The sequence below is a fragment of the Stegodyphus dumicola genome, chromosome 10 (assembly GCF_044657685.1).
Source record: "Stegodyphus dumicola isolate Sdum_Otavi_A_Nest chromosome 10, ASM4465768v1".
Lineage (NCBI taxonomy): Eukaryota > Metazoa > Arthropoda > Arachnida > Araneae > Eresidae > Stegodyphus > Stegodyphus dumicola.
The window spans coordinates 63,776,556-63,795,073 of NC_140777.1; the positions used below are offsets into that span (position 1 = coordinate 63,776,556).

The 18,518-nt window shown below is 31.8% G+C and overlaps 2 protein-coding genes across 2 annotated transcripts in view; one reads left to right on the forward strand and one right to left on the reverse strand.

The window, feature by feature from the left end:
* Nucleotides 1–5,081: 5,081 nt before the first annotated feature.
* LOC146994987 (uncharacterized) lies at nucleotides 5,082–6,124 on the reverse strand. The gene has a single exon (XM_085825002.1). It carries the CDS (start codon nucleotides 5,781–5,783, stop codon nucleotides 5,178–5,180), a length of 606 nt encoding a protein of 201 aa, XP_085681128.1. The 5' UTR covers nucleotides 5,784–6,124; the 3' UTR covers nucleotides 5,082–5,177.
* A 268-nt stretch (nucleotides 6,125–6,392) lies between these two features.
* The window catches only part of LOC118189052 (RNA-binding protein 41-like), a 39,672-nt gene continuing 27,546 nt past the window's right edge, over nucleotides 6,393–18,518 (forward strand). Inside the window, exons 1-2 of the mRNA XM_035359587.2 lie at nucleotides 6,393–6,630; nucleotides 15,210–15,362. Of these exons, the coding sequence (XP_035215478.1) occupies nucleotides 6,605–6,630; nucleotides 15,210–15,362 (179 nt within the window). The 5' untranslated portion in view covers nucleotides 6,393–6,604. The remainder of the gene's footprint in view (nucleotides 6,631–15,209; nucleotides 15,363–18,518) is intronic.

Genomic DNA, 18,518 nt, shown 5'->3' on the forward strand with positions numbered 1-18,518 from the left:
ACTGCGCATATGCATCTGCGCAAGTGCAGAATACGTTTTCACGTGCGCGTTTAATGTATAACGGACGGTATAAGCTAAAATTATCTAATTATCTATTTCAGTTAATGTTGATAATTGCGTTGTTCCTTAATCTTCAAATTGGATCCGGCTTATTATTTTTTGCAGACTGTAAGAGCAATTTTCTAAAAGTAAGCTTGAACTTTCGATTATGTCAAATAGAATTTCCGATGCTGGAGCTCCCAAAGGATCTAGAAAACGAAAGTATGTTTCGATGTCCATCAAACAAAAAACGAATTGCTACAAAAAATAGATAAAAGCATATCCTTTATCTAACCGTTCCGAAATCTGTTTATCAATTTCACGTCGCGGCGCGCAATGAACTGGAAGTTGATCTGTCAACACTATCGTTATCTTCAGGGCAGATGTTTTTATTTTAGTCGGCTTATAATTCCTTACTAAATGTAGTATTTAATTTCGATGTACTCCGTCTTTGATATGATTTAAATCAAATTCCTCGTCATTATAAATATCACGAATACAAATCACATAGTTTTCTGGTTGCAATTTTGTAATTTCGGCTATGAGTAAGGTATGCTTTACGCATCCGCGCGTTAAAAGAAATGTTTAATAAAGTAAACAAATAAATATTAGGCTTCTTTTTTGGTAAATTTCGATACCCTTTAGATCATAATTGCTCATTATTTTATAAATTACGGTTTCATATTTTTAGTTTTATAATTTCTGCATGCCATCTTACCAGATTTAAACTGATGATCTATAATCCGGAATCGCCGAAGTCCCGACGAGTCCGGATTAAAGACTTTTGACTGTATTTGTAGTTTATCGTAGCTCAATAAACTGCATTTTAAATCACATAGTGAAATAACATAAAAAAGGAAATACATGTTATCACATATACGTACTACAAAAAGAAGGTTGATCTTTGGATTATGGTAACTTGGCGATTTTTTGGTGAAAATTTCGCGACCAACTCTGCTACAGCAACCCTCTATTTTTTTTTCGTCGCCATTTTGTCTTCACGAAGTAAAGACATGTTTCTTTTCTTTTTATTTACTGAACACTTTTTCTAACAATCTACTAGCCGAATTACACTTATGCTAGAAATTTTATGTAACAAAACTGCTTAATAATGACAAATATTAACTGCAAAATTGGGAAAAAGTGCATAATCGCAAACTCCTTGCGCATTTTTCAGAATAGCACATACACATAAACCATGTACACGTCGACTTATTTTTACTTAAAAAAACATCCCAGAATTGCACAAAAATGGCATTGTGCACACTCTTCACTATATCCATGTACACTGCTTTTTTCTCATAAATTAGAAAAATTTCACGAAAATGCATGAAAATTTTGTGAATCTTTAAATCCGGTAAAAAGAACATACATGAAATTACCTGATCGCGAAAAAGTATACACCCTTTTCAAAGATGAACATTTCCACATATATAATAAATAAAGGTTGATCTTTACATTATGGTAACTCGGCGTTTTTTTGGCGAAAATTTGGCGACCAATTCTCCTACAGTAACCCTCTATTTTTTTTTCCCGCCGCCATTTTGTCTTCACGAAGTAAAGACATGTTTCTTTTCTTTTTATCTACTGAACACTTCTTCCAACAATCTACTAGCCGAATTACACTTATGCTAGAAATTTTATCTAACAAAACTGCTTAATCATGACAAATATTTACTGCAAAATTGGGAAAAAGTGCACAATACCATACTCCTTACGTGTTTTTCAAAATAACACATACACATAAACCATGTGCACGCCGACTTATTTTTACTTAAAAAAACATCCCAGAATTGCACAAAAATGGCATTGCGCACACTCTTCACTATATCCATGTACACTGCTTTTTTCTCATAAATTAGAAAAATTTCACGAAAATACATGACAATTTTCTCAATCTTTAAACCCGGTAAAAAGAACATATATGAAATTACCTGATTGCGAAAAAGTATTTACACTTTCCAAATATGAACATTTCCACATATAAAATAAATAAAATATCCAAAAACTTTTACCTCTAAATCATCTATTACATTATACACGTCACCAACGAATTCATACCGCAACCATTACAAATACTTAGTGTCAGATATTTAAATTATTTCCATGCACGTTTACTTCAACGAAAACGTATACCAAATTCCTACAAACATAAAATTCACAAAATAACTATCATTTAATTAAAATATAATTAAATTCAAAAACACTACTTAAAATATAAATGAGCACATACATTAAATTAATACATACATAAATACCCATTTCGAATTCACTTTAGTTACGGTCATGGGATCCAAAAATTCACGAACACTGTTTCACACAACACAGAATAAAGCCAAATACAAAATTTCCAGATTTTTTCCCGATTTCCCCCCTTTTCCGATTAAAGAACCGTAATTCGTCCATTAATATCACATGACATATCCCATGATCTCTCATTTCCCTCACACAAAATAATGCGTAATCGGAACTGAGTACTGCTCACATTATTACCAAAGTCCCAGGTAGTAACCTTTATCGCCTCGAAAATGTCGCCAAACTACCAGTTACCATATCGTAAAGATCAACCTAAATAAAATATCCAAAAACTTAAAAATCCAAAAAAATATCCAAAAAATACCTCTAAATTATCTATTATATTATAAACGTCACCAACGAATTCATACCTCAAACATTACAAATGGTTACAAATACTTAAATTATTTCCATGCACGTTTACTTCCACTGAAACGTATACCAAATTCCTACAAACATATAATTCACAAAATAACTATCATTTAATTAAAATATAATTAAATTCAAAAACGCTACTTAAAATATAAATAAGCACATACATTAAATTAATAAAAATTAGCTTACAATCCTAATTACTTTAAACTAAATCATTGTTAATAACAATTTTCCAATAATACCATATTACTTTATTTACTCCTTACATTTAGAACAATGCATAAAAATAATATCCTCAAATAATTAAAAATACTAACTTATCTAATCTTCTTCAGAATCTTGATTACGTGGCTGATAAACTTTTCTTATTTTCTCCGCTAAATAAAAAGCAAGCGTATGTGCGCCTGTTTCAAGATCTTTAAAATCATACTTATAGTTCACAGCAAGGTACCAGATAAAATAAATAACTTAATAAAACATCTTTACTTCTATCTCGCACAACCTTAAAAAAACACTTTTTTCTACCCCTTTCAATCCCACTAAATACCCATTTCGAATTCACTTTAGTTAGGGCCATGGGATCCAAAAATTAACCAACACTGTTTCACACAACACAGAATAAAGCTAAATACAAAATTTCCAGATTTTTCCCAGATTTCCCCCCTTTTCTGATTAAAGAACTGTAATTCGTCCATTAATGTCACATGACATATCTCATGATCTCTCATTTCCCTCACACAAAATAATGCGTAATTGGAACTGAGTACTTCTCACATTATTACCAAAGTCATAGGTAGTAACCTTTATCGCCTCCAAAATGTCGCCAAACTACCAGTTACCATATTCCAAAGATCAGCCGAAGAGGTTATTGACTTGGCATATTTAGAAATTTCTGTGTCTTCAGCCTGTGGTATACAAAATTCTTCAACAGCATCCAAAAACTTTCTATTATCTGAACTATAATATGCATATTGCCGTCACAACATAAATTAACAAAAATAAGAGTAAAAAATATTCTCCGTAGTGCTGGTGGCATTTCTTGCACGAACCTTTCTTGCGACAAACCCATATGAATGATCTTTACCATACGCATTTCCTTCGTACAAGCAGGACACTTATAATGACTACTAAGTAAACTTTCATTACACACCTGTCACTTAATGTTTTCCCCCCTTCGTTCCAAATCGTACAGAAACTTCAAATTAATATCATCATATACAGCCACTTTATGGTGTACAGCACAAAATAAGCAATGTACTTCCTAACTGACATCCAACACAGAAATAAGCCCTTACAAATATTTTCCCCATCAGTCAAACTCACCACAATCCACGCAACCAATCACATCTTAATACAGTTTCCATAACTTTAAACTACTCAGATTACCATAAATGAAACAGCAATTTGGCAATAATCCAAGAGGCACCCTAAATTATAGACTAACCAAAATGAGTTTAATAAATTCAAGTTAGCAGAGAAAACAATATACAGTCAAAAGTCTTTAATCCAGACTCGGCGATTCTGGATTATCGATTTTTCCGGATTATAGATCATCAGTTTAAATCTAGTAAGATGGCATGCAAAAATTATAAAATTAAAAATATGAAACCGTAATTTATGAAATAAAGAGCAATTATGATCTAAAGGGTATCAAAATTTACAAAAAAAAAGCTTAATATTTATTTGTTTACTTTATTAAACATTTCTTTCAACACGCGCATGTGTAAATCATACATTACGCATAGTCGAAATTAGAAAATTGCAACCAGAAAACTATTTGATTTGTATTCATGATATTTATAATGATGAGGAATTTGATTTAAATCATATCAAAGACGGAGTACATCGAAATGAAATACTATATTTAGTAACGAATTATAAGACAAATAAAATAAAAACATCTGCTCTGAAGATAATGAAGATAAGGATCAACTTCCAGTTCATTGCGCGCCGCGACGTTAAATAGCAATCTGTTCTTAGATCTATGACAAATAAAGTTCCAAAGTGAAAATACATAAATCTGCAATAATTATAAATAAAACTTGTTAACTTATATGTTAAAATGGTCACTTTGCTTAGTCGGCAAACTTTATCACACAATATGTAATGTTCTAATTTTAAATGTCACCAAAGACTTATGTGGTGATGCTTTAATAAAGAAGTACTCAAAGTGTCCATTCCCATTTAGAATTATCGTAAAATAAGCACTATGAAGAAAGTTACCGACTATATACAACTAACAGAACATTTATAGATAGACATCAAGTTTCATATCTTATCACTCAATCCATAATTTTACTTTTAAGATATGTATTAAGTTAAACTGATTATAGAAAAAAAAATAATACAGAACTAAAATTAAACTAATAATGTGAAAAATCAACACTTTTATTTCCAGTTAACAATGTTTAATACTTTCATTAATAAGTGTAATTAATAGGACTGGAACAAAAAATTTATTTCATACTTTACAGATGTTGGGAGTTGCAAACAGGAAAATCGTCTGGTTCACTTTTAATACTATTAAGGTCCAATGACTTTTTATGTCGATTTTTTTTAGAATGTTTATGCTTCACTTTTCCTTGCGATATTGAAGGTTCTTCAGTATCCGAATTCATCTGGTCAAATATTTCAGCAGAATCATCTTGTAGAACTGTAACAGAATTATTACGCAATGTATTCTCAGCATTTTCCATTTCCTTATCTTCAGATATAATATCATCTGGCACTCCATCTAAAACACATAAAGATCCCTTGAAAATTTTTCTTACGGGACTCAACTCTCTAGTACTCTTATGAGGTAACACTAAACACAAGTTTGGCATCTCATAATTTTCAGAGTAACATTCGTAGGCTTTTTCACAGCGGGCATCAGACACTATGCATTTACTACTTCCATCAAGCGCAATACTTTTATTTTCCACGAGAGATGGATCGAAGTCACATGGCATTCGAACCAGCCACAATTCACAGTCATCGTCTATATCTTCATGATACAACTGCGCTGTAATATTTTCTTTACAAAATCCACTGGGGCATTCGAAATTACTAGTCAGTGATACAGATGCACTCATTTTACACCTTTCATCTAATGTTAAAGCAGATTACAAAAAACATGAAGCATTACCACAATTAGTAAAGTTCAGTCAAGTTACAAGATTTGTTTCACAAAAATATCTTTCCAACAGCGAGTATAAAACCAGCACTAAAGCTGCTTGAAGAGCACTTAGATACAAGTTCGATAGACAGAAATGTTTTAGTGACGAAACTCCATAAACAAAACATTCATGCTCAAAACGACTAGATTGCCAGATAATAATACTGACAAAACTTTACAAAGTCTGTATCATATTTTATTCTAAAATAACTCGTAACTGTTGCATCAAAGAATTCGCTAAAGCGATTAATATCATTATTAAAATATATATCCTTAGAATGAAATGTGTAGCTAGAGTGTTATCGTTGCTTCATTAATGGTTGCATATTTACCGAAAATGTGCCGAACTGTAATGAAAGCTCTCTATATATTTATTTTCCTTTGCTGAATAACAAAATGGGACAAAAAACTTGGAAGGGAATAAGAACTTAGTTTTACAAGTTGATCGTTCTAGAGACATAGAATTATTTTAGAAATCTTTCGCCAGCTTTCGCTACGGGCAGAAAAACCTGCTGAAGCAATCACATTGGGAGCATCTGTTTTGATCATCTCTGACTTTACCAAGGTGGCCTTGACTTTACATTAATTTTTTCGAAGTAGTTATCATAATTTATTTGGTAATGTTCGGAGAATAGACTTGTTGGAGTCAATTTGGCTACTTTAAGGATGTATGCTAGATTTTATTAATGTAAACATTTAACAGAAGAACCGAGTTTTTCGTCATTAACGTTGGGTGAAATGTATTCGCATACTGTGAATGTTAGGTATGTATTTGCAATCATATGTTAGGTATGTGGTTTCATATCGTTTTCATTTTCGCTATTTTTGCAAATTAAAAGCAAATGCAGAAACATTTTCTTTTCATTTACTGTGCTCCGAAAGTCGGCAAGCGGATGCTGAGGCATGATCTTTTGAAATATTCTTGAATTTATATCGCATGTATATTAATTTTTAAAAAATATATTTAGAATTTAACAGAACAGTGTTTTCGTTCTCTAAAACTACTATTTATTAGTCAGTTGACAATAAATTTTCGAGTTTTCTTCCCCAAAGCAGAAGTGATTCCAAAATTTCTTATCGGTATCTTTTCACTATAATCAGTACACTTCCCAAAGTATTGTAGTATTAGTGTTTTAATTTGCTTTTTATGTTGTGATATTATCGAAGCACGCATATATGCAGTGGCTCACGTTTATTTTCAGGCACTAGTGTTTTTGAACTTCATTTGCAAAAAACATTTACTAAATATTATAAGCTGATTTCAAATTTTTTTTATCTGTATTGTTGGTTATCTATTCTAAAAACCTCTTGCTGCCCAAAAGTGCATTCAGAACATTTCAGACATTTAAAATACAGATTTTGTAATAAAATGCAAATAACTTAAATATGTAATATTTAGTTGTATATCTTTTAGCTAAAATTATGGTGATTAAGCATAGTATCTGCTCTAATGAAGAAGTACCACCAATTTTATTTCATTTCTTCATTAAAATTCACTTTCAGTGGACTTACGAAGAAATATTTTTTTGTGTTCTCTTCTCCGGTTCATTTCATACATGGGTCTGTTTTAGGAGTATGGGCTACCTGATCAAAAACCACCAAATGATAATAAAATGTTAAATTTGGCAATCTTTTATTTATTATTAATGTTATTTGATAATAAAGCCCTTTAACAAGGCTTTTATTTATTCTTGAATTCAGTTTTTTTACATTCCAAATTCTTATAATGTTAATATGCACATCAGCTTATGTAAAATTTTTCTTCAGTTCATGCATCTTTATTGCTTACATCATCATTAATAAAAAATCTTCGTTAATTAAGTAAAACAAATCAAAAACATGAAAATGTATTTGAGTAATTTTTCAGATTATACAACCAGTTAGAATTTTTTTTTTTTTTTTCATGAAATGAAATTTTTTTGCAGTTTATTAATGTAGATATCATATAAAAAATAATGTCTTCCTCTTCATGATAACATTATGTTGCTGTAGCATTTAAGAATCCAGTGTGAGTAATTTAAGATATTTTTAAAAATTAAGTTATGAGAAGTGTCTTTGAATGGTATAGGAGAAAACTAAGTACCTCCAATAGAAATGGTTAGTTTATAAGAATGTCAGAAGATTTGTGCAGCATAAAGTATTATTATGGACAAGTAAACATTATTAATGTAATTACTAGTTTAGCATCATTGGTGAGAAACTAAATTACTGTTTTGCACATGTATGTATAGTTTACATTTGACATGTAAATGTAGTTTGTTTCTTCATCTTATGAACATTTTTTTAGGTTTTTAGGTTGATCTTTACAATATGGTAACTGGTAGTTTGGCGATATTTTGGAGGCGATAAAGGTTACTACCTGGGACTTTCGTAATAATGTGAGCAGTACTCAGTTCCGATTACGCATTATTTTGCGTGAGGGAAATGAGAGATCATGGGATATGTCATGTGATATTAATGGACGAATTACGGTTCTTTAATCGGAAAAAGGGGGAAATTGGGAAAAATGTGGAAATTTTGTATTTAGCTTTATTCTGTGTTGTGTGAAAGTGTTGTTTAATTTTTGGATCTCATGGCCCTAACTAAAGTGAATTCGAAATGGGTATTTAGGCATTGTGATAAAGAGAAGTTTGCTTTTTATTTAGCAAAGGAAGTATGGAGGAAAAATTTGCAGAAAAAATCTTTCAATAATTTTATTGAATGAATTAGAAAAGTGTATCTGCCACGTAATCAAGATTCTGGAGAAGATTAGGTTAAGTTAGTATTTTTAATTATTTGAGGATATTATTTTTATGCATTGTTCTAAATGTAAGGTGGAAAGGAATTTGGTATTATTGGGAAAATTGTTATTAGCAGTGATTTAGTTTAAAGTAATTAGGATTGTAAGGTAATTTTTATTAATTTAATGTATGTGCTCATTTATATTTTAAGTAGTGTTTTTGAATTTAATTATATTTTAATGAAATGATAGTTATTTTGTGAATTTTATGTTTGTAGGAATTTGGTATACGTTTAAGTTGAAATAAACGTGCATGGAAATAATTTAAATATTTGATACTAAGTATTTGTAATGCTTGCGGTATGAATTCGTTGGTGACGTGTATAATGTAATAGATGATTTAGAGGTAAAAGTTTTTGGATATTTTATTTATTTTATATGTGGAAATGTTCATATTTGTAAAGGGTAAATACTTTTTCGCGATCAGGTAATTTCATATATGTTCTTTTTACGGGGTTTAAAGATTGAGAAAATTGTTGTGTATTTTCGTGAAATTTTTCTAATTTATGAGAAAAAAGGGTTGATCTTTACATTACGGTAACTTGGCGATTTTTTGGCGAAAATTTGGTGACCAACTTCCCTACAGCAACCCTCTATTTTTTTTTCCCCGCCGCCATTTTGTCTTCACGAAGTAAAGACATGTTTCTTTTCTTCTTATCTACTGAACACTTCTTCCAACAATCTACTAGCCTAATTACACTTATGCTAGAAATTTTATCAAACAAAACTGCTTAATCATGACAAATATTCACTGCAAAATTCGGAAAAAGTGCACAATACCATACACCTTACGCATTTTTCAAAATAACACATACACATAAACCATGTACCTGCCGACTTATTTTTACTTAAAAAAACATCCCAGAATTGCACAAAAATGGCATTGCGCACACTCTTCACTATATCCATGTACACTGCTTTTTTCTCATAAATTCGAAAAATTTCACGAAAATACATGACAATTTTCTCAATCTTTAAACCCGGTAAAAAGAACATATATGAAATTACATGATCGCGAAAAAGTATTTACCCTTTACAAATATGAACATTTCCACATATAAAATAAATAAAATATCCAAAAACTTTTACCTCTAAATCATCTATTACATTATACACGTCACCAACGAATTCATACATGAAGCATTACAAATATTTATTATCAAATATTTAAATTATTTCCATGCATATTTATTTCAACTTAAATATACACCAAATTCCTACAAGTATAAAATTCACAAAATAACTATCATTTCATTAAAATATAATTAAATTCAAAAACACCACTTAAAATATACATGAGCACATACATTCAATTAATAAAAATTACCTTACAATCCTAATTACTTTAAACTAAATCATTGCTAATAACAATTTTCCCAATAATACCAAATTCCTTTCCACCTTACATTTCCAACAATGCATAAAAATAATTAAAAATACTAACTTACCTAATCTCCTTCAGAATCTTCATTACGTGGCGGATACACTTTTCTTCATTCTCTTTCAGAATCTTTAAAATCATACTTATCTTTCAAAGCAAGATACCAGGTAAAATAAATAACATAATAAAACATGTTTATTTCTCTCTCACACAACCTTAAAAAACATTTCTTACTATCCTTTTCAATACCACTAAATACCCATTTCGAATTCACTTTACTTACGGCCATGGGATCCAAAAATTCACAAACACTATTTCACACAACACAGAATAAAGCCAAATACAAAATTTCCTGATTTTTTCCCGATTTCCCCCCTTTTCCGATTAAAGAACCGTAATTCGTCCATTAATATCACATGACATATCCCATGATCTCTCATTTCCCCCACACAAAATAATGCGTAATCGGAACTCAGTACTGCTCACATTATTACCAAAGTCCCAGGTAGTAACCTTTATGGCCTCCAAAATGTCGCCAAACTACCAGTTACCGTAATGTAAAGATCAACCGAAAAAAGCAGTGTACATGGATATAGTGAAGAGTGTGCGCAATGCTATTTTTGTGCAAGTCTGGGATGTTTTTTTAAGTAAAAATAAGTCGACGTGTACATGGTTTAGTGATATTTTAATTAAATGATAGTTATTTTGTGAATTTTATGTTTGTAGGAATTTGGTATATGTTTTAGTTGAAGTAAACATGCATGGAAATAATTTAAATATTTGACACTAAGTATTTGTAATGCTTGCGGTATGAATTTGTTGGTGACGTTTATAATATAATAGATGATTTAGAGGTAAAAGTTTTTGGATATTTTATTTATTTTATATGTGGAAATGTTCATATTTGTAAAGGGTAAATACTTTTTCGCGATCAGGTAATTTCATATATGTTCTTTTTACCGGGTTTAAAGATTGAGAAAATTGTCATGTATTTTCGTGAAATTTTTCTAATTTATGAGAAAAAAGCAGTGTACATGGATATAGTGAAGAGTGTGCGCAATGCCATTTTTGTGCAATTCTGGGATGTTTTTTTAAGTAAAAATAAGTCGGCGTGTACGTGGTTTATGTGTATGTGTTATTTTGAAAAACGCGTAAGGAGTATGGTATTGTGCACTTTTTCCCAATTTTGCAGTGAATATTTGTCATGATTAAGCAGTTTTGTTTGATAAAATTTCTAGCATAAGTGTAATTTGGCTAGTAGATTGTTGAAAGAAGTGTTCAGTAGATAAAAAGAAAAGAAACATGTCTTTACTTCGTGAAGACAAAATGGCGGCGGGGAAAAAAAATAGAGGTTTGCTGTAGGAGAGTTGGTTGCCAAATTTTCGCCAAAAAATCGCCAAGTTACCATAATGTAAAGATCAACCGGTTTTTATTGCCAACTATTAGAATAGGCACTGAATAGTAGAATTTAGTGGCCGTAAAATTTTTAGAGAAGTAGCAGGCAGCAGAATTTTTGACTCGAAGAAATTGCATTGGGTGGCAAAACAAGTAGCTCTAGCCCTGTCCTTTCCTAACCATTCAAAAGTCGGAATTGTGGGATCATTGCAACATCAAACTGTACAATGTTATAATGCGACTTTCCTAGCTAGCTGCTGTTTGAAAGTAACATACAGAAATCTCGATTAGTCCAGTAGGTAGAATATAGAGTAGTAGAGCAGTAATAGTAGAATCACAATTGGCAACAGACTTGGCAAGTAATGGATTTGACATTTAAATCAAAATATTTAAAAAATGCTTGCATAATGTGTAATTTAAATAATAATACAAATATATTCTAAAAGTATCTAATAAACAATATTTAAATCTAAAAGTGGAAAAAGTACTATTTTAATATTAAAAATTATAGTAACAGACTTGACAAAGGAAAAAAAAAAAACACTAATTTGAAGAAAGCTGATTATTGCCACTGCTATAATGCTTCTCATTTGAAGGGAATGAAATGGTAGTAATGGTTGCTTGGTTCTTTTATCTGTGTCGCTGAATATGTACCATATTTAAAATAATTAAACTTCTTTATTTAAAAAATAAATTAGGTTATAAAACAAAGAGGTTGAATAACATAAAACTTGAAAGGGACAGGCATTTTTGCCTATGATCACATTTTTAAGGATTATATCTAAAAAATTTCAATTTTTTAAAATTGTATTTTAAATTGTAAAAATGTAATTATAGTCATCTTTAAAACTTTAAATTTTAATTTATCTTGAATTTTCTTTCTCTTCTTCTGGGTCAGCATATGTAAGCAAAATTTGAAAATAGGCCAATAACACAAAGGAAAAAATTCAAATGCATTTTGTGCCTAAGTCTAAAAGTTGCTACTTGCAAGAAATTTCTGTTTGTTAGACTTTGTAATTCAAATGCTAACAGTAAATATTAAATTTTATACTGGCATTTATTTCAGCTGATTCCAGTATGTTGATTTAACCTTTAAATTTCAGGATACTGAATTACCACCACTTATCAATGAGCAAATTAAATATACTGACTCTTCCAAAGTGAGAAACGTTACCCTAGTCACATGACTAACGTACAAGCATACAGTGACAAAGCCTCATTCTATTCATTCTATCATTTTATCTTGAATATTAAGTCATGCACATAAGCTCAGTCCAAATCTTTATGTCTGCAAATTTATAAGTACCATATTTGCAACAAGTGCATAATTAAAATAGATGGAGACTGTTGAAAAAAATCTGTTGTAGACACTACACGACTTCCTTGTATATCCTATTAAATTACACAGATTTTTTGCTGCACTTCATCTACTTATTTCCTAAAGTTATTCTAACTTAATTAACCAGTTCCTCAAGGCACATACTGTTGCACAAGTTGAAAATATTAAAAATCATAGATTTTGACATAATATCCAGATCAACTTTTGTTGTACAGAAGTTGATCTTTTTATGTTACTTTTTCATAACAAATATGAAACCAAGTGGGAGAGTGCATTAAAATTCAGATTTCATTCTTTGTCCAAAATTAAATTATTTCCATTTAAATCTGATACCCATAATTTTTCACAATTACAATACTTCCTTTACTTTGTACAAAAGTAAGCATGACCGAACTTTTACTGTTGTTTCTGTATTGCTAAATATGTAAATTTTAAATAATATCCCCTTCAGAGCACTACCCTTTAGTGTCAAAACACCATTGCCGTTGTTTCTTCTGCCTTTTGTACACTTGCTAGAAATGACTTTTTTCAGTGGTGTGCAATACTGTCATTGCATTTTCCTAAATTTCCTCTGTGGACTGGAAATCATGTTCTTTCAAAGTAGTTTTAAGTTTGGGTGAGAGAAAAAAGTCTCCTGGGACCAAATTCAGAGAATAGGATGGTGGGGCACAGCAGAAGCGAGATGTTTCGCCAAATTATTGGTAACGAGGAATGATGCCTGAGCTGGAGCACTGTCTGTCATGATGCATCATACAAGACTTATGCTTCCCACAATTCAGATCTCTTCCTACATATAGTATCTCTCAATCACATTGAGAATTCTATTTTTTGTTGTACAATATACCATGTGTTACAAACTGATAGTGCACACTAACATGTTGGTCGTCTGTTGATGTGAAAGATTATCATTTGTGGATCTTAGTCAACTGAAATTTTGCTGTTTAAAACACTGAAATCAATCACAGTACAGCATACGGCTTTTGCAGTCACTTTTGTGCATATATTAAATATTCGGAATGTTTCCATGAAATTTTTCCCAGTTTTGAGCAAAATTTCACACAAATGAGTTGCTCCTCTTATTTCTTCATTTTTTGCTTTTTCGCTAATCTCAAATGTAAAAGTATAAACAGCCTATGCCCGACTTCACTTAAAAGATAGTTACTTGATAAAAAAACAGATATATCAGAACCCAATAAAAGGCAATCTGTTACTAAGATATGCCGGTAATTAACATGGGCACAACTAGTGCAATATGCCAGTGCTCCGCAACCTTTTCTCACCTGCGACGCACAAAAAGTCTTTCTGGAATTTCGTAGCACACCAAAAGCTAATGTATATATGTATTGATTTATACACAAAATTTACAATAAATTTTTGTTTTTAATTTGAAAAATATACAATTATAAAACCATAACATATTTATTTATATGCAATCATAATAATTATCAATGTGATACCTGCACTTAAAAAAAGTTATATATTTTTGAGTTCCGAGTTATCAAGGAAGTGCCGAAAAAATTCAAATGCTGACATACTTACAATCACACACACAACAGTGAAATATATAAAAACATTTAAAATAGACATTATTAAGGGAAAAAATTGTCATTGTGTATTAAATACATGATAAAAAATTGCAAAATGTCAAATACATGTATTTGATTGCGGCACACCTATATCCTACTCATGGCACACCAGTGTGCCGCGGCACACCGGTTGCGCAGCACTGCAATATGCCATCTGCAGTCATTAGCACACAGTTTAAAAAGTTTGGTCATTTTTTTAACAGTCCTCATATTTGCAGGCCACATAAAATTGGTTCACCTGTGGGCTACTAGTTTGAGACCACTGGCATAAAACTGTAGAGACATTAGGTATTTTTTTGGAAGCAGGCAAGAGGGAAAAATATGCAATGCCTTCGCCGGGAATCGAACCACGGACCTCTCAATTACGCGCTGGGCATGGAGACTACTACACCACGATGGCTCGCTAAGAAGGCAGCCTTATATGTTTCCCCTTTTTAAAGGGCAATTGGAGTTTTTTAGGGGACCAAATCGCCAAATCCTGGGCGAGGAGAATCATCATCCAACACCCTTTTATTTTGGGTGCCACTGTAGAGACATTAGGTAATTTTTGGAAGCAGCCAAGATGAAAAATTAGCAATGTGTTCACCGGGAATCGAACCGCAGACCTCTCAATTACGCTGAGCGTGCAGACCACTACACCACGAAGGCTTGCTAAGAAGGTGGGAGAAATACCTTATAAAACTATTTACAACACATGCAGATCCGTAAGCATTTGTTTCATGCCAAGGTGGAAGTGTGACAGTTCATCTTTCTTGCCACTACAAAGTGTTTTTCAATTTTATGTGTATGACATACATATGATAGGCGTTTCTTGCCAACCTTTTTATTTTAAATCTGTATAAAAGAATTTTCTAATATTTCAGAAAAAGTGGAATGAAGCTTGTGAAGAAGAGACCAGCTTCATCCATGTTCGATGACGATGCGGAGACGGAAGATCTGGGAGTCGAAACTGAAGCCGAAAAGCACATGAAAGTTTTATTGCAGAAGCAATTGAATACAAAATTATCAATGAAAGAGTAAGCCAGTTTGGTATTTCATTAAAGTTTAAGACCATTTCCCTCTAAGCATATTTCTTAAAAATGTAATTCGTTAAATTTTTAAGAGATACCTTCTGTTGACATCATTTTTACCAGAAAAGAGACTGCTCATTTGGTGCTATGGTCTAGAGCAGGGGTCTCCAAACTACGGCCCGAGGGCCACATCCGGCCCGCGGATAGATTTTGTCCGTCCCGCGGAGAGCTAGCATACTTGAAAACTCCTTTTAGAGAACATATTTTTTATAGAAAATTAAATTTAGTTTACTGAAGTATTATAATTTTATGTTGAATAATTATTAATATGACATCTACATTGATATGGTCATGAGCTAACTACTCATAACATTGTTGTAGGCTTATTGTTATTGTTTTTGTGATAAGTTGGATAAAGAAACACAGAACTGTAATGAGTAAAGACATGTATAATATGCAGAAAATTTAACTTCAGTATATAATAACTAACAAATTATTGAAATGAATCCAACTAACATTTTATACATTTTAAATAAAAACATAACTTATAAAAAGTATAATGACATATGAAATACTAATGAGATTTATGTAATTGAGATTTTCCACTGACAATAGTTTGTAGTTGTGGACTAATTTTACTTGTACCAATTATTAAAAGAGATTTAAGATGCTCATCAGTTAATTTAGATCTGTAAACATTTTTTGTGTACTTCACTTTCGAGAAGGTCTTCTCACACAAATAAGTAGTACCAAAAACAGAAAAGAGCCCACGAGCAAATTTATGCAAATTATCAAATTGTGTCAGTGGAAGACTCTTATAAAATTCCAACAAAGATGAGTTTTGATATTTGTTCTTAATTATATCACTGCACTGTAGATCAATCATTTCCATTTGAAGTTCCGGGGCTAGGGTTTCAATGTCAGTATCAAAAGGATTCTGAAAAATCTTAATTTGATTCGCAATGGCATCAAAGTCCGAGAAACGAGTATCAAAATTTATTTTCAAATCACTCAAAGTTTCGATTGCAAAATCGGTAGGAAACTCAGTCTCAGTGGTGTTGGCTAAATATTTCACATGTTTTAAAATGTGAAAAACATTTACTTCGTAGTTGTGATTGAAACAGTATCAATTTCTTCCGGAATGATTTGATATTAGTGTATAAATCAGGAAGATGCTGGTTTTCTCCTTGCAATCTCAAATTCAGTTCGTTCACATGTTTTGTCAAATCAACATAGAATGCTAACTTCCACAGCCATGCGTTGTTTTGTAATTCAGTAAGAGGGCGATGCTTTTCATTCAAAAAAATTTCGATCACTGCTCGAAGTTCAAAAAAGCGCTGAAGGACTTTCCCACAACTAAGCCAACGTACGGCAGTATGATAAGGTAAGTCATTTTCTCCAATCTCTTCAATAAATTGTCGGAATTGTCGGTGATTCAGCCCAAAAGATCTGATAAAATTAACAGTTGATATGACTGGTTTCAGAACTTCAGACATATCCAAACATTTTCCGCACAAAGACTGTTGATGAATGCTACAATGTAAGACTAATGGTTTTGAACCACCATCATTTTCTACAGCCTTTGACACAAGAGCGACCACTCCTTTATCTTTCCCACTCATGTTTTTGCCTCCATCAGTTGTAATACATTTCAAGTTTTTCCATCGAAGGTTCTTTTGATTAATGGCCATTTCAACTCCTTTAAAAATATCTGTACCAGTAGTTGTGCCATGAATACTATACATATCAAGAAGTTCTTCATGCACTTCATAGCTTTTATCTACTCCTCGAATATAAATCAACACCTGAGCAGTATCTGACACATCCGTTGACTCATCCAAAGCCAAAGAAAACCACTCAACATGTCCATTTTTGTCGAACAGTTGAGAGGATATATTTTCAGCGATGTTTTGTACCCTTAGAGCCACAGTGTTTGCTGACATACTGACAGTTTTTAATAAATTTACCTTTTCAGGGCATATTTCTTCGGCTACTGCAATTATGCATTCTTTGATCATTTCTCCATCGGTGAATGGTTTTCCACGTTTTGCAATTTCAAGAGCCACACGAAAGCTGGCACGAGTTGCAGCCTCTTGTTCAGTTTTGAGTTTTGTAAATGGAGATTGCTGCAATTTCAATCCGCGCTTCATAGCTTCAAATTTTTCTGTCGCAAACTTCCTGTATATTTTGAGTAATTTTGAAAATGTTTTGTTTCATAATGACGTTTAATGTTATATTCTTTGAGAACGGCTATGCTTTCATTGCAAATCAAACATAGCGCCTTGTTACTGGACTCAATTACGAAATACTGAATGTTCCACTGATCTTTGAGTTTTCTGCATTCACTATCAATTTTTCGCTTCTTTTCCATACTACTAAATCACACACAAAAGCAACAATTCAAATCAAAATACTGTTACAAAGATGTCTTAAACTTAAACACGCACAAACACGTTTTAAGGAGGTACGCACTATTTTATTTCACAACAGTGTCATAGGAACTGACTTCAGTACGTGCTATTAGCGCCATCTGTTAGCGATAGAAGGTACTACCTATTTCCACTTGTGTCCACCAGATGTCGTGTCACCTTACTCCTCATGGCTCGTACTCTACGACTAATCTAGAAATTACAGATAATGACAGGAAAATTAATACAGTCAAAAGTCGTTAATCCGGACTCGTCGGGACTTCAGCGATTCCGGATTATCGATTTTTCCGGATTATAGATCATCAGTTTAAATCTGGTAAGATGGCATGCACAAATTCTAAAATTAAAAATATGAAACCGTATTTTAGGAAATAAAGAACAATTATGATCTAAAGGGTATCAAAATTTACAAAAAAAGAAGCTTAATATTTATTTGTTTACTTTATTAAACATTTCTTTCAATGTAAGTTGTTTCGTTTTATGTGATAATACTTTCTCTTTAATTCTATAAACAGACATAATTTCTTGTTCAGTTAAAAAGCTCCGCTGTTCAAGTCCCCTAATTGCTATGCCGAGAATACCGACTAACTTGTCAATCGAAATTTTTTCGTTTTCACTAACCTCTCTGTCACCTTCTTCATGTCTTTATCCAATTTTTGCAGCAATTTCACTTTTTGTTTGACGGACATCGAGACATACTTTCGTTTTGTAGATCCTTTGGGAGCTCCAAATC